Source organism: Erythrolamprus reginae, chromosome 3 (assembly GCF_031021105.1).
Source record: "Erythrolamprus reginae isolate rEryReg1 chromosome 3, rEryReg1.hap1, whole genome shotgun sequence".
Taxonomy (NCBI): domain Eukaryota; kingdom Metazoa; phylum Chordata; class Lepidosauria; order Squamata; family Dipsadidae; genus Erythrolamprus; species Erythrolamprus reginae.
This window is the reverse complement of record NC_091952.1, coordinates 135222582-135249006: the sequence shown is the minus strand read 5'-3', so window position 1 is coordinate 135249006 and position 26425 is coordinate 135222582. Positions and strand designations below refer to the sequence as shown.

At 45.8% G+C, this 26425-nt stretch overlaps 1 protein-coding gene across 1 annotated transcript in view; it reads left to right on the top strand.

Moving 5' to 3' along the window:
- Positions 1–26425, top strand: part of LOC139164522 (dimethylaniline monooxygenase [N-oxide-forming] 2-like) — a 52860-nt gene that overhangs the window by 15229 nt on the left and 11206 nt on the right. The window contains 2 exon segments of the mRNA XM_070746779.1: positions 12511–12854; positions 23337–23409. Coding sequence (XP_070602880.1) covers positions 12511–12854; positions 23337–23409 — 417 coding nt within the window.

The following is a 26425-nucleotide window of genomic DNA, read 5'->3' as shown; positions in this document are numbered from 1 at the left end:
GGTTTCATGTAGATATTAAATAGCAGGGGGGAGAGGACCGACCCCTGAGGCACCCCACAAGGGAGAGACCTCGGAGTCGACCTCTGACCCCCCACTAACACCGACTGCGACCGACCGGAGAGGTAGGAGGAGAACCACTGAAGAACAGTGCCTCCCACCCCCAACCCCTCCAGTCGGCGCAGAAGGATACCATGGTCGATGGTATCGAAAGCCGCTGAGAGGTCAAGAAGCACCAGGACAGAGGACAAGCCCCTGTCCCGGGCCCGCCAGAGATCATCCATCAACGCGACCAAAGCAGTTTCCGTGCTGTAACCGGGCCTGAAACCCGACTGTTGAGGCCCTAGATAATCGGCTTCTTCCAAGGACCGCTGGAGTTGGAGCGCCACCACCTTCTCAACAACCTTCCCCATAAAGGGAAGGTTGGAGACTGGACGGTAGTTATTAAGCACGGCTGGGTCCAGGGAGGGCTTCTTGAGGAGGGGGCGCACAAGTGCCTCCTTATAAGGAGCCGGGAAGGACCCCCTCCCCAAGGAGGCGGTGACAATCTCCTGGACCCAGCTCCGTGTCACCTCTCGACTGGCCGAAACCAACCAAGAGGGACACGGATCCAGTAAGCAGGTGGCAGAACTCACAGCTCCAATGGCCTTGTCCACTTCACCAGGTGTCACCAAGTCAAACTCCTCCCCGACAGATGGACAAAGACGTTTAGCCCCAGTCACCTCAACTGACTCATTGTCAGCCGATACTGCTATGCAATTGGAGTCGAGTTCCGCTCGGATCCGAGCGACTTTATCAGCGAAAAATGAGTTAAATTCCTTAGCACTGCCCTGCAAGGGTTCCCCAACTCCCCCCTGATTTAGAAGGGAGCGGGTCACCCTAAACAGGGCAGCCGGGCGGGATTCCGCTGATGCAATCAAGGCGGCATGGTACGCGCATCTTGCCGCCTTGAGCGCCACTTTGTAAGTCTTAATAAAAGCTCTTACAAGTGTTTGGTCGGATTCGGACTTACTCTTCCTCCATCGCTTCTCTAGACGTCTCTTCTGGCGTTTCAACTCCCGGAGCTCCTCGTTGAACCATGGAGCTCTACGGGGTCTAGTGCCACAGAGAGGTCGCAGTGGCGCAATTCAGTCAAGAGCCTCCGCTGCAGCCTTGTTCCAGGCCTCAGCAAGAGACTCTGCCGAGCTGTGGACGAGCGAGTCTGGTAAAACCCCAAGCGCCTTCTGAAAGCCCTCAGGGTCCATCAGGCGTCTGGGGCGGAACCTCCTAATCGGTTCCGCCTCCCTGCGGGGGAGGATTGGAGCCAGGAAGTTAAGCCACAGTAGAAAATGGTCTGACCATGACAAAGGCAATGCTTCTAAGCCCCTTAGTCTCAGACCACTATTCAATTGCTCCGAGAGGAATACCATATCGGGTGTGTGTCCACCCTCGTGAGTCGGACCCTGAACTACTTGAGTCAGGTCCATGGCTGTCATGCTGGCCATGAACTCCTGTGCTAATCCTGAGGAACCGCCGAGCGACGGCAGATTGAAGTCCCCCAGGACAATGAGTCCGGGGAACTCCACCGCCAGCCCGGCCACCTCTTCGAGCAGCACAGGCAGGGCTGTTGACACGCAGCTGGGAGGCAGGTACGTGAGTAACAAGCCCACCTGAACCCCTAAGTCCAACTTCACAAGGAGTGACTCACAACCCGCGATCTCAGGAGCAACGAGTCTACGCAGATGGAGGCTCTCCCTGGCTACAATAGCCACTCCTCCCCCCCTTCCCTGGGGTCGAGGCTGGTGCCATATCTGAAACCCGGCTGGACATATTTCCGAGAGAGGCACCCCTCCCTCTGGGCCCAGCCAGGTTTCAGTAATACATGCCAGATCGGCCTCCTCATCCAGGATCAGATCCCGGATGAGGAGAGCTTTATTCACGACCGATCTGGCATTGAGTAGCAGCAGCTTGAGCCCAGGGCCCGGATTACACTCGTCACCAGGGCTCCGGTTTGAGCTCACGGGACCGGAACAAGGGATCGCTATTAAGCAGCGATCTCTTTTTCCTCCAGAACGGCTAGTCCCGTGACTCCCGCCATATCTACCTCTCCCCAGCAGGACCGGAATATTCTGGCCCTCTGTCACCCCAGAGGAAGATACCCCCATCCCTCCTGTCTCTCTACCGCCAGGTAGGCTAAATTCTGCATTCATACTGACCCTATTGTTCCCATACATACCGTCCCACTCACCCCACCCGTTCATATTATAAAAATTGCAATTACCATTTACCTCATCCATACCCCACCCATCCTGCAAGTTAGTCCCACCATTCATTCAATTCATTTCATATATACCTTCCATCTGATCCCAAATATCCATCACTAAGATTACCCCCCAATAAATTAGTTAAAAAATGTATAAAAATTAAAAAATAGTTAATTAATTAAAAAGGTTAACCAGTCAGTTATAAAATTAATCTGAGACAATTATATAGATAGAATCAATTAATATAAAACTAGTTCTTGAATAAATAGGTAGTAAGTAAAAGTGAATTTGCTATATGCAAGAGAGGGGTCTGTTGTCAAATTTTCTTTCCCCAATGCATTTTTAACAAACTTCCTTCTTCAAAGGAAATATATAGCCGTTTCCAAAAGTGTTCTGTGAACTATGTTCCTGGAGAATTCTCAAATCCATACTGGGGCACCTTCTTGCTTATGATACACACAATTATTTTTGCTTTCTCAGAAAAACTGAGAACTGAACACTAGCTCAGTTACAAGAGGCATTAAAAGCAGAGTATCGTTAATTAATTAATTAATTCATTCATTCATTCATTTGTCAAACATGCATGGGATAGTAATAGTGACCCGCTCCCTTCTTAACCAGGGGGGAGTTGGGGAGCCCTTGGAGAGTAGTGCCGAGGATTTTAACACATTTTTCGCTGATAAAATCACTCGGATCAGGTCAAACCTCGACTCCGATTGGGTAGCAGAGTCGACTGACAATGAGTCAGTTGAGGTGACTGGGGCCCGTACTTGTCCACCTGTCTGGGAAGGGTTTGATCTGGTGACACCTGATGAAGTGGACAAGGCCATTGGAGCTGTGAGTTCCACCACCTGTTTACTGGATCCGTGTCCCTCCTGGCTGGTTTCGGCCAGCAGGGAGGTGACACGGAGCTGGGTCCAGGAGATTGTCAACGCTTCCTTGGGGAGGGGGTCCTTTCCGGCCCCCTACAAGGAGGCACTTGTGTACCCCCTCCTCAAGAAGCTTTCCCTGGACCCAGCAGTACTTAATAACTATCGTCCAGTCTCCAACATTCCCTTTATGGGGAAGGTTGTCGAGAAGGTGGTGGCGCTTGGTCCTTGGAAGAAGCAGATTATCTAGGTCCTCAACAGTCGGTTTTCAGGCCCGGTTACAGCACGGAAACTGCTTTGGTCGCATTGGTGGATGATCTCTGGCAGGCCCGGGACAGAGGCTTGTCCTCTGTCGTGGTGCTCCTTGACCTCTCAGCGGCTTTCAGTACCATCGACCATGGTATCCTGCACCGGCTGGAGGGGTTGGGAGTGGGAGGCACTGTTCTTCAGTGGTTCTCCTCCTACCTCTCCGGTCGGTCGCAGTCGGTGTTAGTGGGGGGTCAGAGGTCGACCCCGAGGCCTCTCCCTTGTGGGGTACCTCAGGGGTTGGTCCTCTCCCCCCTACTATTTAATATCTACATGAAACCGCTGGGTGAGATCATCCAAGGGCATGGGGTGAGGTATAATCAGTGCACTGACGATACCCAGCTTTTCATCTCCACCCCATGTCCAGTCAACGAAGCAGTGGAAGTGATGTGCCGGTGTCTGGAGGCTGTTGGGGCCTGGATGGGTGTCAACAGACTCAAACTCAACCCTGATAAGACGGAGTGGCTGTAGGCTTTGCCTCCCAAGGACAATTCCATCTGTCCGTCCATCACCCTGGGGGGGGGGAATTATTGACCACTCAGAGAGGGTCCGCAACTTGGGCGTCCTCCTCGATCCACAGCTCACATTAGAGAAACATCTTTCAGCTGTGGCGAGGGGTTCACCTGGTGCACCAGTTGCGGCCCTACATGGACCGGGAGTCACTGCTCACAGTCACTCATGCCCTCATCACCTCGAGGTTCGACTACTGTAATGCTCTCTACATGGGGCTACCTTTGAAGAGTATTCGGAAACTTCAGATCGTACAGAATGCAGCTGCAAGAGCAATTATGGGCTTTCCCAAATATGCCCATATTACTCCAACACTCCGCAGTCTGCATTGGTTGCCGATCAGTTTCTGGTCACAATTCAAAGTGTTGGTCATCACCTATAAAGCCTTTCATGGCACCGGACAAGGATACCTGCGAGACCGCCTTCTGCCACACGAATCCCAGCGACCGGTTAGGTCCCACAGAGTTGGTCTTCTCTGGGTCCTGTCAACTAAACAATGCCATCTGGCGGGACCCAGGGAAAGAGCCTTCTCTGTGGCGGCTCCAACCCTCTGGAATCAGCTCCCTCCAGAGATTAGAACTGCCCCCACCCTCCCTGCCTTTTGTAAACTCCTCAAAACCCACCTCTGTCATCAAGTGTGGGGGAACTGAGACATCTCCCCCTGCCTATGTAGTATTTGTGTATGATAGAATTGTATGTATGTTTTTATATATTGAGGTTCCTTGTTTTTAGACTTTTAAATATATTATCATTATTTTTATATTTTAATTATTGGATTTGTCATCATGTACTGTTTTTATCACTGTTGTGAGCCACCCCGAGTCCGCGGAGAGGGGCGGCATACAAATCTAAATAATAAATAAATAATCAATAAATAATCAATCATAAATCATAATAGTTGTATAAACATAAGTAAAAAGTAATGGCAAAAGAAGACAATAGGACAGGGACAGTAGTCACAATGGTGTGCTTATGCATGCCTCTTACAGACTTCTTAAAAACGGGGAGAGGTCAACTGTAGACAACGTTAAAGTTTTTGTGGTCTGGGGGAGAAACCAGAGTCAGGTAATTCATTCCAGGCATTGGTCACTCTATTGCTGAAGTTGTATTTTCTGCAGTCGGGTGTAGAGTGGTTTAAATCTATTAGAGTTTGAATCTATTATGTGCTCATGTATTGCTGCGGTTGAAGGTGAAGTAGTCATTAACAGGAAGGACATATTGGTATATGATTTTATGAACTACTTTTAGATCAGTTTGGAGCTGACGTAGTTGTAAATTGTCTAGTTCCAGTATTTTAAGTCTAGTTGAATAAGGTATTCTGTTGTGAGCGGAGGAGTGAAGGACTCTTCTTGTGAAATATTTCTGGACTCTCTCGATTGTATTAATGTCTGATATGCAATGCGGTTCCAGACTGGTGAGCTGTATTCTAGAATTGGTCTAACAAATGTTCTGTATGGCTGATCTTAGAAGCCGATGTCTTAGAAGAACTTGAACGATTAAAGATAAATAAGGCAATGGGTCCAGATGGCATCCACCCCAGAGTTCTTAAAGAACTCAGATCTGTCATTGCTACCCCCCTGACTGATTTGTTTAACCAATCCTTGTTAACAGGAGATGTTCCTGAGGATTGGAGAATGGCAAGTGTTGTGCCTATCCACAAGAAGGGCAGTAGAGAAGAAGCTGGTAACTACAGGCCAGTTAGCTTGACATCAGTTGTCGTTAAAATGATGGAGACTCTACTGAAAAAGAGGATAAATCAGCACCTAAAAAACAATAACTTATTGGACCCAAATCAGCATGGCTTTACTGAAGGCAAATCGTGTCAGACTAATCTCATTGATTTCTTTGACTATGTCACAAAGGTGTTGGATGAAGGTGGTGCCGTGGATATTGCCTACCTGGACTTCAGCAAAGCCTTTGATACGGTTCCACATAAAGAGCTGATAGATAAATTAGTGAAGATTGGACTTAATCCCTGGATAGTTCAATGGATTTGCAGCTGGCTGAAGCATAGACACCAGAGGGTTGTTGTGAATGGCGAGTATTCTGAGCAGAGTCAGGTTACAAGCGGTGTGCCACAAGGGTCTGTTCTGGGTCCTATTCTTTTTAATATGTTTGTGAGTGACATAGGGGAAGGTCTGGTAATGAAGGTTTGCCTATTTGCCGATGACTCTAAAGTGTGCAATAGGGTTGATATTACTGGAGGCGTCGGCAATATGGTAAATGATTTAGCTTTACTAGATAAATGGTCAAAGCAATGGAAACTGCAGTTTAATGTTTCCAAATGTAAAATAATGCACTTGGGGAAAAGGAATCCTCAATCTGACTATTGTATTGGCAGTTCTGTGTTAGCAAATACTTCAAAAGAAAAGGATTTAGGCGTAGTGATTTCTGACAGTCTCAAAATGGGTGAACAGTGCAGTCAGGCAGTAGGGAAAGCAAGTAGGATGCTTGGCTGCATAGCTAGAGGTATAACAAGCAGGAAGAGGGAGATTATGATCCCGCTATATAGAATGCTGGTGAGACCACATTTGGAATACTGTGTTCAGTTCTGGAGACCTCACCTACAAAAAGATATTGACAAAATTGAACGGGTCCAAAAACGGGCTACAAGAATGGTGGAAGGTCTTAAGTATAAAACGTATCAGGAAAGACTTAATGAACTCAATCTGTATAGTCTGGAGGACAGAAGGAAAAGGGGGGACATGATCGAAACATTTAAATATATTAAAGGGTTAAATAAGGTCCAGGAGGGAAGTGTTTTTAATAGGAAAGTGAACACAAGAACAAGGGGACACAATCTGAGGTTAGTTGGGGGAAAGATCAAAAGCAACATGAGAAAATATTATTTTACTGAAAGAGTAGTAGATCCTTGGAACAAACTTCCAGCAGACGTGGTAGATAAATCCACAGTAACTGAATTTAAACATGCCTGGGATAAACATCTATCCATCCTAAGATAAAATACAGAAAATAGTATAAGGGCAGACTAGATGGACCATGGGGTGTTTTTCTGCCGTCAGACTTCTATGTTTCTATGTTTCTATGTTTCTCTGGTTAGCAGTGCAATGTTGCCAGAGAAGAAGCTACATACTAACAATTCTGAATGCTTTTTTGGCAATGTTGTTACAGTGTGCTCTAGCACTTAGGTCACTGGATATGATTATTCCAAGGTCTTTGACAGGGTGAGAGTTATCTACAAGTTCGTTTCCTTCAAGTTTGCATTTTGTATTCTAATACTTTTTGCCCATCTGTAAGGCAGAGCATTCGTTGGTTGAGATTTGAAGTTGCCAGTTGTTTGACCATTCTGCTACATGATCAAGGTCCTTTTGAAGGGTAGCTGTATTGTCAGTGGTATTAAATAGTTTAACGTCATCAGCAAAAAGAACACAGTTGCTTATAATATGATCACAAAGATCATTTATGTAGAGTATGAAGAGAGTTGGTCCTAAAACACTGCCTTGAGGAACATCACTGTTGACAGGAGCAGGATTAGATATGGCACTTCCTATTTTGACCACTTGTTGTATGTTAGATAGGAATGTTATTATCCAATCATGTAGTGATCCAGAGATGCCATAGGATTTTAATTTCAGAAGTAATTTGTCATGTACTTTTGAATCAAAGGCTTTACAAACATCTATGTAGATTATGGCTATTGTTTTACCCTGATCAAGTTGAGTTGTCCATGTTTTTGCAGTGTAAGAGTTGCAGATTACAGGATATTTTTTTTCTGAAACCAAATTGTTTATTGGGGAGTAGATTATTGGTTTCTAAGTGGAGTGTAATGGATTGGTTTATGATAGATTCCATGACTTTGCAAGTGACACAACCCAAAGAGATTAGTCTATAATTTTCAATGTTACTTGGATACCCTTTTTTGAAGATAGGGATGGCTGTGGCTAGTGACCATAGGCTGGGTAAGGAGCTAGTCCTGAAGAATTTTTTAAAAATTATGATTAGAGATTCAGCAAAGGTTGTGGAGATCTTTTTTAAGATGTATGCACATAGTCCATCAGGTCTGATAGACAGAGATGGTTTTAGGTTGCATAATGCCTTTCTAACATTCTTTTCTTCTATAAAATCAATTTGTGTTACATCGTTGAAGTTGATTGTGGGTTGGGCATGAGCCATTGCTTTTTACAAAGACTGTGCTGAAGAAAGTGTTAAAGAGGCTGGCTTTAACTGTTTCATCATTATAGTCTTTACCATTAGGTCCTTTAAGGGGTGGGATGGATCTTGAGTCGTTGAGTTGGTTGTTTAGTTAAATATTTAATTTTAATTAACAATTATTAATTATTAATTAACAGTTATTAATTATTAATTAATTAAATTAATTATTTTAGTTAAATTTAATAACAATAATTAAATTAATTAAATTATTAATACTTTAATTAATTAAATTAATTAAATTATTAATACTTTAATTAATTAAATTTAATTGATAATTAGAAGAAATGAATGTAGAAATTTTAGAACTGATCTCACAAAGAAGAGATTGTATCTATAGGCCCCTGTATCAAATTTATCACCCAGGTTGATTCAGGTTGATCTGTTAACAACTTCACTGCCCATCTGCTGATTAACTAGCCACTCAACTATTCAACTATTCATATCTCATTTGGAGGATAATCTATGCCTAGCCAAGCTGAAATCTGAGATAAAAATAAAAGGAAAAAAAAATTTCTGTAGCAGTTGATGGCAAGCCAGACTAGGATCAAAATTCTGCTATCTTTTCTGCCATTTAATTCTAACAATTGAAGAACTAGCCAACATTTGGAAGTATTTAATATCCAGGCAAGCAGTTATGGGAGGTGGTGGAAGTAAAAAGGTAATACTGACATTTTTTTGTCTGTGCAGTGTGAGTCAATATAAGTCAGAAACAAAATAGGGTAGCTGACTGAACAGCTGCTCTTGGGTTCCCTCTCAGCTGCTGTGTTTGCCTTGGGGTTCACTTTTTCTTAAAAAGTGGGAATGCCTGTTTTAAAACAGGGAATGGCTGGGTGGGGTACAACAATTTAAAACAATCAGAAACCAACCAGCAGTTGGCTTCCCACATGGCCCCGTCAACCTACATTGTCTAGTCGACAATGTATTGTTTTAGTGGTTCCTGGCACTGTGCTTTTGGGGTGTACTTCCCTCAATCTTTTTGAAATCTAGTGATGGAGCACCCACAACTTCTGAAGGCAAGCTACTTCATTGGTTGATTGGTCTCAACCTTAGAAAATTTCTCCTTAGTCCTAGGTTGCTTCTCTTTTTGGTTAGTTTCCATCCATTGTTTCTTGTTCTGCCTTTTCGTGCTTTGAAAATAGATTGATTCCCTCATTTTTGTAGGAGCCCCTCAAATTTTTATTAGTTAAATTATTTACTATTTATTAGTTAAATTTCTAAGCTGTCCAATCCCTTCCAGATTCTGGGCGGCGTACAACAATTTAAAACAATCAGGACAATAAAACCGCAGAATATAAAAACATTCATTTTACTTTGCCACAGCTAGGCGATACAGGTCAATGGCCCCAGGCCTGGCGGCAAAGCCAGGTCTTCAGGGCTTTCCTAAAGACTAGGAGGGTAGGGGCAGTGAGGACCTCTGGGGGACTTGGTTTCATAGAGCCGGAGCTGCCACAAAGAAGGCCCTACCATGTGGCCCTGACAATCTACATTGTCTGGTCAACAGGTCCTAGAATAGGCCGACCCTGTGGGCCCTGATCCCACTAGGAGGTGTGCGGCAGAAGACAGTCCCTTGGGTAGTCAGGCCCTAAGCCATGTAGGGGTTTATAGGTGATAACCAACAACTTAAATGGCATCTGGAAACTGATTGGGAGCCAGTGCAGCTCGAGAAGTGTTGGTGTAATGTGGACATACTTATAACAGCTCACCTGGCTGCATTCTTGATTAATTGTAGTCTCCGAATGCTTTTCTAGGATAGCCCCATTTAGAGCGTGTTACAGTAATTGAGTCGTGAGTTGCTTATTGAGGTGTTTATTTTTAACCGCCCTGAGACCTTCAGGATTGGGCAGCATAGAAGTCTAATTAATTAATTAATTAATTGATTGATTAACTAATTAATTAAACATACCTACTGTTGTGGTTGGCTCTGGCCCAGCTCCTGCCCCAGGGAATGGGGAGGTGGATGCAGGGGAAAATTCAACATGTCACAGGCCTATGTTATTGCCAACAGAATCAGTTCAGAGTTCAGTTTCCTCAGACGAAGAAGAAGGTGGGAGTGACTCGGCAGAGGAGGGCTTGGCACACAGCTCAGGCAGTCAATCTCCCTTATTTTCCATTGATTCAGATAATGATGTTTTGGACCCACGCAAGCGCAGAATTATGTGTAGAAGAGACCAAGTAAGAACATATTACAGGAAATAAGGGAGGCCACCTGTGTTTGGGTGGGGCTCCAGTAATTAGGGCTGCTGCTATAAATAGCAGCATGTGGGTTTGGCCATTGTGGAAGAATATCTGATCGGAGTTCATTAGGAATCCTGTGTCTTCTGGACTTTGTTGCTTTTTCACGCCTTGGAAAACAAAGCAGAGTAACATGTGTGTGTGTGTCTCACTTCATTGGAAGAAGAAGGGGTGTGAAGTTTCTTCACAGCTGCTAGCTAAGTACTTAATGACTGCTTAAGGGTAATTGTACAGACTACCAGGTTGTTTTGGGACGAGTGCTCTTTGCCATACAAAAAGAGTGCTTTGTTTATTTTGCATTTTGTGATAAAGAACATTGTTTTGAATTTTCAAACGTGTGTGTCTGAAATTTGTATCCTTGAATTTTCGGGAGGCTCCTATCAGAGAGCCCAGCAGAACACCTACCTACCTAAATACATACATACATACATACATACATACATACATACATACATACATACATACATACATACTGTTCTGCCTGACTGGCTCAGGCAATGCGTAATAGTCCAAGGAAAAGAAATCAAACACACACGTGCTCTGCTAATCAGCAAACTTGTATTAAATAAACAAAAAAGGGTTACTCAAAACAGTTCTTAGTGTCCAAAAACAATGATAGTGCAAGGCTTACTTCAGCCGCATACAAAAACACAGGAAAAAACAAACAAAGACAACCTGGAATGAGCAAAGACGTTTCAGGAGTCCTTTTGAATCTTTGGAGCAAACAGTAAGTCTCAGAGTTTTCACCTCCCACTTGTCTGAAAAAGCTGGGTTGAAAACTCCAACAGCACGGAACAGAAACTTCAGAGCAGGAACCACAAAATAACCCAGATAAACAGCCACAGTTTGCCTTGGCCTTTGTTCCCTTTTATCTCTTTAGCCCTCATTAAGGGAACCACACCCAGCCCTCAGTATAAGAACCACACCCAGCCCAGGTGCTCCTATAATGACTTGTAATACTCCTTAAAGCAATCCCTTCTTTGCATAGCTCTTCGGCTACACAGATCAATATATTGATCTGCAGAAGAACCCAGGGACAAAAGACTGTCTGAGGGACTGCATGCCAAATCCCCTGGGCTGTCTGCTGAATCCTGCGTCCCAGTGGCCTCGTCCTCCTGGCTGTCTGCCATGTCTTCCTGGCTGTCTGCCACATCTTCCTGGCTGTCAGCCAGGCTTTCGCATTCACTTTGTGCCGCGGCTCTCTCCCATCTGTGGGAGCAACGGCTGGCCCAGGCCCAAACACAACACATACATACATACATACATACATACATACATACATACATACGAGCATGAGTGACTGTAAGGAGAGACTCCTGATCAAAATAGGGCCACAACTGGTACACAAGATTACCCCTAGCCACACCGGAAAGATAATGTTCCAATTTCAACTGCAAATCTAGGAGGACCCCCAGATCGTGGACCCATTCTGAGGGGGTTAATGTCCTTCCCAAACCAAAGATGGACAGATGGAACAGTCCTTCAGAGTCAACACCCACAGCCACTCAGTCTTGTTGGGGTTGAGATTGAGCCTGTTGACTCCTATCCAGACCCTCAAAGCCTCCAGGCACCAGCACATCACATCCACTGCTTCACTGAATTGGCAAGGGATGGAGATGTACAGCTGAGTGTCATTGCACAGTGCATAAATGGCTTCATGACCAGAACAAGGAGTGGTACCAACAAGGCATACACGCCCTTGTGTCTCGCTGGAGGAAGGCCATAGAATGGGATGGAGATTACATGGAAAAATAGGGAGTGTAGAAGAAACATCATACTTTCTTGTGTTTTATTGTGTTCAGTAAATAATTGTTGAAGAAAAAAATGTGGTGCATTACTTTCTGGGCGACCCTCGTAAATATTGGAACAGTGCTATTTTGTTGTGCTATTTTATTGTGAGTTAGACTAAGGAGAAATTTCCTAATGGTAACACCAATCAATTTAGCTACACCCACCCAGTCACATGACCCATTTCCCACAGAAAACACCTGGGTAGTGACATTGAGTTGGCCATGCCCACCCACCCATGCCCTCATATAACCACAACCATCAAGCCAGGCCCACAGAACCAGTAGTAAAAAAAATTGAAACCCACCAATGGTAGTACCTGCAAATGGGACTAGGCTAATGGGGATAGTTGAACTAACAGTGCTTCTTTATACATTTGTTCTTTCTAACAGCGCATTTGAATACACCATGGTAAATGACGAACTGCCCAACTGCATCCTCTATGGTTCAGTGGTTGTGAAGCCAAATGTGAAGAGGTTTACTGAGACTTCTGCCATATTTGAAGATGGAACTATAGAAGAAAATATAGATGTGGTCATTTTTGCTACAGGCTATGCTGCTTCATTTTTCTTCCTAGAAGAATCAGTTCGTAAATGTCATACGTTCTTTTATAAACATATATTCCCTCCTCACTTGCAGAAGCCTACACTTGCCTTCATAGGTTTTATATTAGTAACAGGATCTATTCTAGCAGCAGTGGAACTTCAGGCTCGCTGGGTTACAAGAGTGTTTAATGGTAAGGCTAATCTATAAACGGTATCTTTCAATTTTAAGTTGCTTTCCAGTTTAATATTGATATTACATTTAATACTAAAGTATTCTCATGTTTGTCTGCACCCATGTGAGCTTTAAATTTTAGGAAGCCAAAAATCATAGAAATCTAGTCACAATGCTACTGTGAAGTTTCCGAAGGATGCCCTAATTAATTCAGGAGCTATAAGCCAAAATCCGAAAGATTTATTAGAAGTGGCATTCCAGCAATATTTTGATGCAGCCGGAGTGAATTCACACAGGCTGCATGCCCTCATGACCATATTTTCTCCTTTCTTATTGGACATGTCATAAATCACATTCTCCAATGAATCACGTTGGCGGGTTGTAAACCCCACACCCAGTAATTGGCTGCTGCTCCCACAGGGGGAAACACAGTGTGGGTAGTAAGTTTATGCACTATTTATTGAATACTTTAGTTATTTTAATCATTATCTTAGAACTGAACTTTTATAGCAATTAAAGAAAATTGAGCTACATGCCTAATCTATTATGCTAAATCTTGTGGTTTCAGTACAAAACCTTCAAATGTGAATGTGCTCCCCAACAAATAGTGCTGTCTATCATTTGTCCTTTTTGTGGCTATTCAAATAATGTGACTTAATAAACTGAAAAAGAGTCCAAGCAGCTATTTGAAAAATTATCTTGGGCGGGAAGCCACTCCCACACGGTCACATGACCTTTAAGCCACCCCCCACTCACATGATTGTCAAGCCACTCCCACCTGGTCACATGGCTGGGAAGCCACACCCATAAAATAAGCCACACCCACATGGTGGCAGTAAAAATTTTGGCAGCCCATCACTGACCACACCCTCCTTCTGACTCCAGAACCCTAGGACACGATCAGTAAAAGAAACATTTGTGGAATGTAGTTTCAGTTAGAGCAGTAAACCACTCCTCTAGCTCTCCCCCCCCAGCTCCGTTTCATGGCAACTTGAAATCTTTGCAAGTTGACAGCTACATTGCAATTAAATTAAGAGCTGGGGTGGCGCAGCAGGTAGAATGCTGTACTGCAAGCCACTGAAGCTGACTGTAGATCTGTAGGTCAGTGGTTCAAATCTCACCACTGGCTCAAGGTTGACTCAGCCTTCCATCCTTCCGAGGTGGGTAAAATGAGGACCCAGATTGTGGGGGCAATATGCTGGCTCTGTTAAAAAGTGCTATTGCTAACATGTTGTAAGCTGCCCTGAGTCTAAGGAGAAGGGCGGCATAAAAATCGAACAAATAAATAAATTAAATAAATAAATAAATGGCATGTTAGTTTCTAGAATGCCAGTTAAGCATCTGGCCTCTTTACTACGAGAGCCATAAAAATACAATTATTTATTAATTTATTTATTATTTGGACTTATATATCACTCAACTCCCAAAAGACTCTTGGCATTCATAGCCGAATATGAATAAAAGATAACAAAAAACATCCTAAAACAGTTCAAAACTATCTAAAACCAACATTTTAACAATCAACAATTAAAACAATTTTAAAAAATCATGCATATCCCAGGCCTGCCAGAAAAGTTAGTTCTTTACAGCTTTTCGGAAGGCCAGTAGGTGGGAACAGTCCAGACCTCAGGAAGTAGCTGTTTCCAAAGGGCTGGAGGAGCCAAAGAGATGGCCCTTCCCCACGGTCTTGCTAGCCAATAATGTTTAGTTGATGGGACCCGGAGAAGACCGAGAGATCCTCCCTACCAGTCTTCCGGAAAGCCATTAAGACCTGGCTTTTCTGGCAGGCCTTGAATTAGATCAATTATGATGTATGTATGGGTGTTTTTTATGATATTATCATTTTTATTATCCTGTTGATTTTATTATTGTGTTGTTGTTGTCGTTTACTATCGTCATACTTATGATTGTTAGCCGCTCTGAGTCCATTTTGGAATGAGCGGCAAATAAATAAATAAATAAACAAACAAACAACTAACAATGAAACTCTGGCCCTCCCACTCACCCCAAGGATCCCCCCATTAGGCGCCCCCTCCTCCCCGGCAGCCACACATCACATCTGTACCAAGACAGGGATAGTAATTGGGGCCCCATCTGCTTCTGTTTGCACACTCAGCAGAGGGGTTCCAATCCCTGCCCACAGCTTTCTCATTTATTCAATTCAATTACTTCATCCAGTCATTCCATCAGAATCGTTCCCTTCCTCTTACATATACCCAAATCTCCCTCTGAGATAAAACATTGATATAGAAATTGCGGTGAATTAAAATAAGGCATATAAAAAACATATATAGTGGTACCTCTACTTAAGAACTTAATTTGTTCCATGACCAGGTTCTTAAGTAGAAATGTTTGTAAATAGAAGCAATGTTTCCCATAGGAATCAATATAAAAGCAAATTATGCGTGCAAACCCATTAGGAAAGAAATAAAAGCTCGGAATTTGGGTGGGAGGAGGAGGAGGAAGAGGAGGAGGACAGTCACTGCCAAAGGAAGAAGGTGAGGTGAGGAGAATCAAAAAAATCCAAAACTTTAAGGCTTAAAAAAAAAAGAGGGATTCTGAGGTGGCGAGGAGGAGCATGCACCTCCCATACATCCGGCATGAGGCTGCCTCCCATACACTGCGCCAGAGAAAGAAACACAGGCGGGCGAGAGGGGGGAACCTTCTGCTCCTTTGACTGTAAGGTGGCTTTTTCTTCTTAAGAAGGGGCAAAAAATATCTTGAACACCCGGTTCTTATCTAGAAAAGTTCTTAAGTAGAGGCGTTCTTAATTAGAGGTACCACTGTATAACAGCCACTGAGAAGAGCCAAATAGCATTTAGACTTATATACCACTTCATAGTGCTTTTACAGCCCTCTCTAAGTGGTTTACTGAATCAGTATATTGCCTTCAACTATCGGGGTCCTCATTTTACCCACCTCGGAAGGATGGAAGGCTGAGTCAACCTTGAGCTGGTGGTGAGATCTGAACTGCTGAACTACAGCTAAAAGCCAACTGAAGTAGCCTGCAGTACTGCATTCTAACCACTGTGCTACCCCGGGGTCACACAAAGTTTGTTCTTTCACCTTGATGTTGGGAAAATCGATAGTACACCAGAGTTGTCCTTTCACCTTAATGTCCCTATTGTAGATACGTTTGCATTGGGAGAAAGTATTCCTCCTAAGCCAGAAAGATCCACCACACCCAGAGAAAGTCCTGCAGTTACAATAGTGGTTGGAACAGTGATGCCTCTTAGGTTTAATATGAGGCCAGAAAAGCCTGCTGCTGGAGCAAAAATCCAGGCAGAAGATGATACACGCCCAGGAGAAATGGAAATAGTTAGTGAAGCCCAATGAGCAGCTGAACCAATGGGTTTACTGAGACCACAACTCAGGCCCATAGTAGGAGTAGGGAAGACAGGTGTGCCTGATGTTAATCCCATGGCAGTACTCGTGGCGGTTTCTAATTTAGTCCCTCCTAAGGTAGAACCTATGGTATGCTCCAAGGCAGAAAATCCGGTGCCAAACCCACCAAAGGAGCAACCGCAGCAGCAACAGCTATCAGACTCAGCTTCCCATAGTTAAGGCCTCCAGTTAAACTCAGGGTGCCTCTGGAAGTGAAGCCCTCTCCATCATCTCCCCCACTGGTGTCCACAGTAGCATAAACCTGAGACCCAGTTTCGAAGAAGAGGCTTGCCAGCATAATGGTGGTGGCAACAGCGGTGGCAAGGCCTCAGCAACAAAGTTCTGCATGTCACCCAAGAAAACTGACTCAGGGGGCTCCTACCGAAGCCAGACTTTTGGCTGGCCCAGAGTGTCCTGGACACCAGCAACCTTGCTCACCTGCACGGGCAAACCACCAGGCCATTGTTCCCAGTGTTTTGGCCATTGTTTTTGTTATTATCTTCTGCATCTGGCCACCGTAGGCAACCTGTCTGGGCGTTATCCTCAGCCTGGCTATTGTCTTCTGCACTTGGTGCTGGACTGTTGTTCTCACCATCTCTGCGCCTGGGTGTTTTCTCCAGCGTTTCTACACCTGGGTGTTGTTTCCAGTGCCCAAGGCCCTTGACATTAGGGAGACCTTGCAAATGCATTTTCGGGGCTCATACCTTTCACAAGTTCAGTCCTCATTTTCAAGATGGTCAGAAATATGTTAATATTTAGATATTCCATTAGATTATATTGTATTATGTGTTATGGTGATTGTTGAGTCTCACAGGGTGGAAGACTATATATCCCAAATCTCTTCAAGCTTCGTGTTCAAGTTTTATTGCATTTATATGCTGCCCCTCTCCGAAAACTCTTCTACCCAAAACTTCTGGGTCCTCATAACTTAGTTCCATATCCTGCTCTGGCATAGTACTTTGGAAAATTCTGGGGTTGTCGACTATCTTCCAAGTAGCATCTAGAAAGGACACCTCTTTCTAGTAACATTAATATGCAAGAAAGATGGGGCTCTCACATCACTCAGTACAGTCTTTCTGGCAATTAATAGTTGAAATGAAAAGGTTGAATTTTTATAATCTAACTTCCTAGCTTTGCTGCAAAATAAAATATGTTTATGTTTATGTTTATTTAGATTTATACGCCGCCCCTCTCCGCAGACTCGGGGCGGCTCACAACAAAGTGCAAAAAGACAATTTATAACAAATTTAAATTTCTACTAAAAACATTTAAAAAACCCATTTCTAAACACACATACATACACACATACCATTCATAAATTGTATATGCCCGGGGGAGATGTCTCAGTTCCCCCATGCCTGGCGACACAGGTGGGTCTTAAGGAGCTTGCGAAAGGCAAGGAGAGTAGGGGCAGTTCTAATCTCCGGGGGGAGTTGGTTCCAGAGGATCGGAGCCGCCACAGACAAGGCTCTTCCCCTGGGGCCCGCCAACTGACATTGTTTAGTTGACGGGACCCGGAGAAGGCCCACTCTGTGGGACCTAATTGGTCGCTGGGATTCGTGTGGCAGCAGGCGGTCTCGGAGATATTCTGGTCCAGTGCCATGAAGGGCTTTAAAGGTCACAACCAACACTTTGAATTGTGACCGGAAGTTGATCGGCAGCCAATGCAGACTGCGGAGTGTTGGTAAAACATGGGCATACCTAGGTAGGCCCATGACTGCTCTCGCAGCTGCATTCTGCACGATCTGAAGTTTCCGAACACTTTTCAAAGGTAGCCCCATGTAGAGAGCATTACAGTAGTCGAACCTCGAGGTGATGAGGGCATGCGTGACTGTGAGTAGCGAGTCCCGATCCAGATAGGGCCGCAACTGGTGCACCAGGCGAACCTGGGCAAACGCCCCCCTTGCCACAGCTGAAAGATGGTTCTCTAATGTGAGCTGTGGATCGAGGAGGACGCCCAAGTTGCGAACCCTCTCCGAGGGGGTCAATAATCCCCCCCCCAGGGTAATGGAAGGACATATGGAATTGTCCTTGGGAGGCAAAACCCACAGCCACTCCGTCTTATCCAGGTTGAGTTTGAATCTGTTGACACCCATCCAGGCCCCAACAGCCTCCAGGCACCGGCACATCACTTCCACTGCTTCATTGACTGGACATGGGGTGGAGATGTAAAGCTGGGTATCATCAGCGTACTGATGATACCTCACCCCATGCCCTTGGATGATCTCACCCAGCGGTTTCATGTAGATATTAAATAGCAGGGGGGAGAGGACCGACCCCTGAGGCACCCTACAAGGGAGAGACATCGGAGTCGACCTCTGACCCCCCACTAACACCGACTGCGACCGACTGGAGAGGTAGGAGGAGAACCACTGAAGAACAGTGCCCCCACCCCCAACCCCTCCAGCCGGTGCAGAAGGATACCATGGTCGATGGTATCGAAAGCCGCTGAGAGATCAAGAAGCACCAGGACAGAGGATAAACCCCTGTCCCGGGCCTGCCAGAGATCATCCATCAACGCGACCAAAGCAGTTTCTGTGCTGTAACTGGGCCTGAAACCCGACTGCTGGGGACCTAGATAATCGGCTTCTTCCAAGGATCGCTGGAGCTGGAGTGCCACCACTTTCTCGACAACCTTCCCCATAAAGGGAAGGTTGGAGACTGGCCGGTAGTTGTTAAGTACGGCTGGGTCCAGGGAAGGCTTCTTGAGGAGGGGGCGCACGAGCGCCTCTTTATAGGATGATGGAAAGGATCCCCTCCCCAAGGAAGCGTTGATAATCTCCTGGACCCAGCTCTGTGTCACCTCCCTGCTGGCCGAAACCAGCCAGGAGGGACACGGATCCAGTAAACAGGTGGCGGAACTCACAGCTCCAATGGCCTTGTCCACTTCATCAGGTGTCACCAGATCAAACTCTTCCCAGACAGATGGACAAGTACGGGCCCCAGTCACCTCAACTGACTCATTGTCAGCCGACTCTGTTTTCCAATTGGAGTCGAGGTCCGCCCGGATCTCAGCGATTTTATCAGTGAAAAACGTGTTAAAATCCTCGGCACTACTCTGTAAGGGCTCCCCAACTCCCCTCTGATTAAGAAGGGAGCGGGTCACCCTAAACAGAGCGGCCGGGCGGGATTCCTCTGATGCAATCAAGGCGGCATGATACGCGCATCTTGCCGCCTTGAGCGCCACTTTGTAAGTCTTAATAAAAGCTCTTACAAGTGTTCGATCAGATTCAGACTTACTCTTCCTCCATCGCTTTTCTAGATGTCTCTTCTGGCGTTTCAACTCCCGGAGCTCCTCGTTGAACCATGGAGCTCTACGGGGTCTAGCGCCGCGGAGAGGTCGCAAAGGCGCAATCTGATCAAGAGCCTCCGCTGCAGCCTTGTTCCAGGCTTCTGCAAGAGACTCCGCCGAACTGTGGACGAGTGCATCTGGAATAACCCCAAGCGTCGTCTGAAAGACCTCTGGGTCCATCAGGCGTCTGGGGCGGAACATTTTAATTGGTTCCGCCTCCCTGCGGGGAAGGATTGGAGCCAGGAAGTCAAGCCGTAGTAGGAAATGGTCTGACCATGACAAAGGCAATACTTCTAAGCCCCTTAGTCTCAGACCATTGCTCAATTGCTCAGAGAGGAATACCATGTCGGGTGCGTGCCCTCCCTCGTGCGTCGGACCCTGTATTACTTGAGTCAGGTCCATGGCTGTCATGGTGGCCATGAACTCCTGTGCCAGTCCAGAGGCTTCACCGAGTGATGGCAGGTTGAAGTCCCCCAAGACAATAAGTCTGGGGAACTCCACCGCCAACCCGGCTACCTCCTCGAGCAGCACAGGCAGGGCTTTAGACACGCAGCTGGGAGGCAGGTACGTGAGAAACAAGCCCACCTGAACCCCTAAGTCCAACTTCATCAAGAGAGACTCGCAACCCGCAATCTCTGGAGCAATGAGTCCACGTAGGCAAAGGCTCTCCCTGGCTATAATAGCCACTCCTCCCCCCCTTCCCTGGGGTCGAGGTTGATGCCATATCTGAAACCCAGCTGGGCAAATTTCAGAGAGAGGAACTCCTCCCTCTGGGCCCAGCCAGGTTTCAGTAATACATGCGAGGTCGGCCTCCTCATCCAGGATTAAGTCCCGGATGAGGAGAGCTTTATTTACCACCGACCTGGCATTAAGCAGCAGCAACCTGAGCCCAGGGCCAGAATTACACTCACCACCAGTACCCAAGGTTGGGCTCACAGAGCCAGAACAAGGGATCGTTATTACGCAACGATCCCTCGTTCCCCTGGAACGGCTAACTCTGTGGCCCCCGCCATATCTGCCTCTCCCCAGCAACACCGGGATGTTCTGACCCTCTGTCCCCCCAGAGATAGGTGCCTCCCCCCCTCCTGCCCTTCCAGCGCCAGGTGGGCCAACTCTGTTACTTACATCCTTCCCATTCACTTCACCCATATTATAACCCCATCCATCCCATCCATCCCATCCATCCCAATAATTCATTCCATACATACTACACCCCCCCCAATTGTCCATCATTAAACCCCCCAATAATTTAGTTAAAAGTAACTCAATTTATAGTTAAAATACTAAAATTTAAAATACTAACAAGGTAATAGATACAGATAGAAATATAAGATATATAAAATATGGATAATGAAGTAATAACTTAGTTAATTAAAATGAGTCCAATCTAATCAGTAATATATAAAAGTGTACATATAGAAAATATAGGAATATAGGAATTTGGTTAGCAGCAAAGTCGTATCTGATTCTCAGTTTCTAAGTTCTGGATTAGTATTATGTTCTATGTCCCCGAAAAAGGCAAAAAAGAGAGGGGTGGTGGTGTAGGGGAATGTCCCAGTCCTGGATAAGTCATCTCCTCTTGACGTTGCCCGACTCTGCATCTGGCTCCTTGACTCCGACCAGGACCCCTGGCTCTCGCCAAACATTCATTCCACAGCTCCAAGCGCTCACAATACAGCTCCAAACGCTCGCAATACAGCTCCAGACGCTCACAATACAGCCTCGGCGTCGCCCCGACATCCTCCTCAGCTCCTCTCCCCTCGCAGACCTCGTTTTCAGTTCCTCTCTCCTCACAGACCTCGTTCCCAGCACAGACCTCGTTCCCAGCGACGACAGTCGGTCTGGCCTCTCCACGCTGGCCTTTCAATCGGCAGACCCTCCGGCGCTGGGCGCTCCCACCAGCAGCGTACCAGTGACCCCAGACAATTAAGTTCTTTCCAATTTGAAAGATGGCTCAATCACATAGGAGATGAATACCAAAGGTGGTATTCAGGCGCATCTGACTGGTTCTCAGGAACCGGTAGTAGAAATTTTGAGTAGTTCGGAGAACCGGCAAATATAGCTACCCCACCCCCAACCTTTTCATTGCATCCTGAGTCCCAGCTGATCAGGTGGATCTTTTTTTGTTGCCATCCACAGGAGAATGAAGCTGGAAAACAGGTTGGGGAGGGAATAGGGATTTTGCAGTAACCTTCCCTTGGAGTGAGGTGGGAATGAAGATTTTACAGTATCCTCTCCTTGGAGTGGAAAGGGAATGGAGATTTTGCAGTATCCATCTCCTAGGAGTGGGGAAGGAATGGAGATTTTGCAGTATCCTTCCTCTGCAAGGGCCCCTAAGCCACACCATGCCCACCAAGCAGAGGTGGGTTCCTCCTGCTTTGGACCGATTCGCCCAAAACCGATTCTGTCGGTGCTGGTCTGTGGATGCTGCAATTTTTTGGGGGGGGGGGGGATTTTTTCCCAGGGTTCTTTTTTCTTCTGCGCATGCGCAGAACTGGGTTTCCTACACTGCGCATACATCACCATCTTGTTTTTGGCTGTTTTGGGAGGGGCATTGTTTGGCGTTGTGCATGCGCGTACACACAAGGCACGGCTACGCGGTGCGGGAGGAAGCAAACTCATAAGACCCCACCCTTGCCACCAAGCCATGCCCACAAAACCAGTAGTAAAAAATTTTGAATTCCACCACTGAGAATACCTCAAGGGGAAACCAACTTTTTAATGTTAAGTATTTAATGTTAAATGCAAATATTCAGTATTGAAGTACCATATTTTTCAGAGTACAGGAGGCACCAGAGTATAAGACACACCTAGATTTTAGAGAAAGCAAGGAAAATTGTATTCTGAACCAAATGGTCTAGGAATATATTATTTAATAAAATATAAGTGTAGCAGAATACTTTTTACAAGCATGTACACTTTTTACAAACTTCAAACTTGACAGCTTTAAGACTTGTGGACTTCAACTCTCAGAATTCCTCCTCCAGTCATGCTAACTCAGGAATGGGAGTTGAAGTCCACAAGTCTTGCACCCCAAACCCTTAACCCAGGGGTTGTAAACTTGACAGCTTTAAGTCTACAGGATTTCATATCCCAGAATTCCTCCTCAACCCATGCTAGATGGAACAATTATGAGACAAAAACAGCTCCGTTTTTGTGAAAAATGCCACAATTTTCACCTGTTTTTTCACAAAAAAATGGGTGAGCAAATCTGCGGGATGGCAAAAATGCCCCAATTTTTGTGAAAATGAGCCAGTTCTCACCCATTATTTTTTCACAAAAATTGAGGCATTTTGCCTTCCCCCAGTTCCCAGGAGCAATCTGCAGGCTCCCCAGACTCTTTATCCACCCCATTTGGTCTGTGATTGTCTAATATTGCTGTTTTTTCATCTACAAATCGGGGCAAGATAACAGAAAAACAGTACTTAGTTAACATCGTCCGTTCACACTGAATTGTTTTTCACATACATATCTTGTGTGCTTGGTTGCAAAAACAATTTGAATGGTAAACTTATTAATTTTTATTTCACATGTAGTGGCACATGAGTGAAACTTCAGAGGTTGCTGGGATGGAGGGACGGGACAGGCAGACAGACAGAATGCCAGTGGACAGATTACTTAGAAACTTGCTCTCTACAGCAGAGGCTGTGAACACTTTGATTAATCATCTGTACCATGATTAATAAGATGACCATCTTATAGTTAACATTGTGACTAGCCACAGAATGTGAGCCTAACAGGCTATTTGTCTTAAAGAAACTCAAAGCAACAGCGAAAGTTGTCAGGGACGAAACTCATTCATACTGTTTCTTTTTTCCTTACCAGGATCCAATAAGCTGCCTCCAATTAATAGAATGATGAATGAAATTGCCAAGAAGAAGAAAAAGCTCATTAAAAAGTATGAAATGTTGCATATTATTTTAAAACCTGTAGTTAATACTTTTTGCCTCTCGGCTTCAGTGAATTAGAAAAGAAAATTTATTTATTTATTTATTGAATTTATATGCCGCCCCTTTCCCAAGACTCGGTGCAGCTTACAATATATAAACAAACATATCAATATCCTAAATCCAATATTAATTTAAATTAACTAGTCTAAAAACTCAAATTCATTAAAAATCAGTCATTCTCATTCATACAATCAAGTATGCATTCTGTTCATTGGCCAGGGTCTAATATCTAGTGGCCCGAGGCCTGTCGGCATAAATGGGTCTTCAAGTTCTTATGGAAGGTTAGGAGCGTGGGGGCAGTATGAATCTCTGGGGGAACTGGTTCCAGAGGGCCGGGGCCCCACATGGAAGGCTCTTCCCCTAGGCCCTGCCAAGCGACATTGTCTATTTGATGGGACCCATAGAAGGCTGACTCTGTGGGACATGAACGGTCGCTGAGGCTCATATGGCAGAAGACAGTCCCGTAAGTAATTTATTTATTTATTTATTATTTTATTTTATTAATTGGACTTGTATGCCGCCCCTCTCCGCGGACTCAGGGCGGCTCACAGCATATACCAAAAACATCACAATACAGTTTATCCAATTAATATACTAAAAAATATTCTTAAAAATTCTAATTATAAAACATTCATTTGCATTCATTCAATAATCACACTAATGACATTCGATGGTCAGGGGGAATGTCTAGTGTCCCCAGGCCTGGCAGCAAAAATGTGTTTTTAAACTCTTTCGGAAGGCAAGGAGGGTGGAGGCAGTGCAAATCTCCAGAGGGAGCTGATTTCAGAGGGACAGAGCCCCCCAGAGAAGGCTCTTCCACTAGGCCCCGCCAGCCAACATTGTTTGGTCAACAGGACCCTAAGAAGAACAACTCTGTGGAATCCCACCAGATGCTGGGATTCATGCGGTAGAAGGTGATCTCAGAGATAATCTGGCCCTATGCCATGTAGGGCTTTATGGGTCATAACCAACACTTTGAATTGTGTCTGGAAACCGATTGGCATCAATGCAGTCCGCAGAGGGACCCAGCCATATTTAACAAAATATGGGCATGCCTTGAAAGGCCCATAACCACTCACGCAGCTGCATTTTGGACGATTTGAAGTTTCCAAACCCTCTTCAAAGGTAGCCACATGTAGAGACTATTGCAGTAGTCGAACCTCAAGGTGATAAGGGCATGAGTGACTGTGAGCAAAGACTCCCTGTCCAAATAGGGCCACAGCTGATACACCAGGCGAACCCGGGCAAACGTCCCCCTCGCCACAGCCAAAAAATGGTGTTCTAAAGTCAGCTGTAGATTGTACAGTGGGGAGAAGACGAACCCCTGAGGAACCCCACAAGGGAGGGACATAGGAGTCGACCTCTGCCTCCCTGCTACCACAGACTGCGACCGACCAGAGAGGTAGGAGGAGAACCACCATAGAATGATGCCCCCCACTCCCAACCCCTCCAGTTGATGCAAAAGGATACCATGATCAATGGTATCAAAAGCCGCTGAGAAGTCAAGAAGCACCAGGACAGAGGATAAACCCCTGTGCCGGGCCCACCAGAGATCATCCATCAGCGTGACCAAAGCAGTTTCTCTGCTGTAGCCAGGCCTGAGTCCTGACTGCCAAGGGTCTAGATAATCAGCTTCTTCCAAGGACCACTGGAGCTGGAGCGACACCACCTTCTCAACAACCTTCCCCATAAAGGGAAGGTTGGAGACAGGATGATATTTGTTAAATATGGCTGGGTCCAGGGAAGGCTTCTTGAGGAGGGGGCACACAAGTGCCTCCTTGTAGGGAGCCAGGAAGGACCCCTCCCTCAGAGAAGCATTGGTAATCTCCTGGACCCAGCTCCGTGTCACCTCCCTGGTGACCGAGACCAGCCAGGAGGGACACGGGTCCAACAAGCAGGTGGCAGAACTCACAGCTCCAATGGCCTTGTCCACTTCATCAGGTGTCACCAGGTCAAACTTGTTCCAAACAGGTGGACTAAGACGGGCCCCTGTCACTTCGACTGACTCTGCATTCTAATTGGAGTCAAGACCAGTCCGGATCGGAGCAATTTTATCTGTGAAAAACTTGTTAAATGCCTCAGCACTACCCTGCAAGGGTTCCTCAACTCCCCCTTGATTAAGGAGGGAGTGAGCCACTCTAAACAGGGTGGCCAGGCGGGATTCCGCAGACACAATCAGGCCAACATTGTATATACGTCTTGTTGACCTGATCACCACTTTGTAAATCTTAATATGAGCTTTTACAAGTGTTAGGTCAGATTCGGATTTAGTTTTCCTCCAACACTTCTCTAGACTTCTCTTCTGGCGTTTCATTCCCCGGAGCTCTTCGGTAAATCAAGGAGATCTCCAGGGTCTGTTGCCAGAGAGAGGTCACAAAGGCGCAATTCGGTCTAGAGCCGTATTCCAGGCTACAGCATGAGACTCTGCTTAACTGTATACAAGTGAATCTGGCAAAACCCCAAGCGCCCTTTGAAAACCTTCTGGATCCTTCTGGTTGCCAAGGTGGCCATGAACTCCTACACCAACCCAGAGGATTCACCAAGCGATGGCAGATTAAAATCCTTGAGTAGCACAGGCAGGGCTGTTGCCATGCAGCCAGGAAGCAGGTATGTGAGCAACAAGTCCACCTGTATCCCTAGGTCTAACCTCATAAGAAGGGACTCACAACCCCCAATCTAAGGAGCAGCAAGCCTACACAACTTGATGGTCTTCCTGGCTATAATTCCCACTCCTCCACCCCTTCCCTGGAGTCACGATTGGTGCCACACCTGGAACCCGGCTGGGTACATTTCTGAGAGAGGAACTCCTCCCTCTGGGCCCAGCCAGGTCTCAGTCACACATGCCAGGTCTGCCTCCTCATCTAGGAGTAAGTCCTGGATGAGGGGAGCTTTATTTACAGCAGACCTGGCATTGAGCAGCATCAGCCAGAGCCCAGGGTCCGGATTTCGCTTGTGACCAGCACC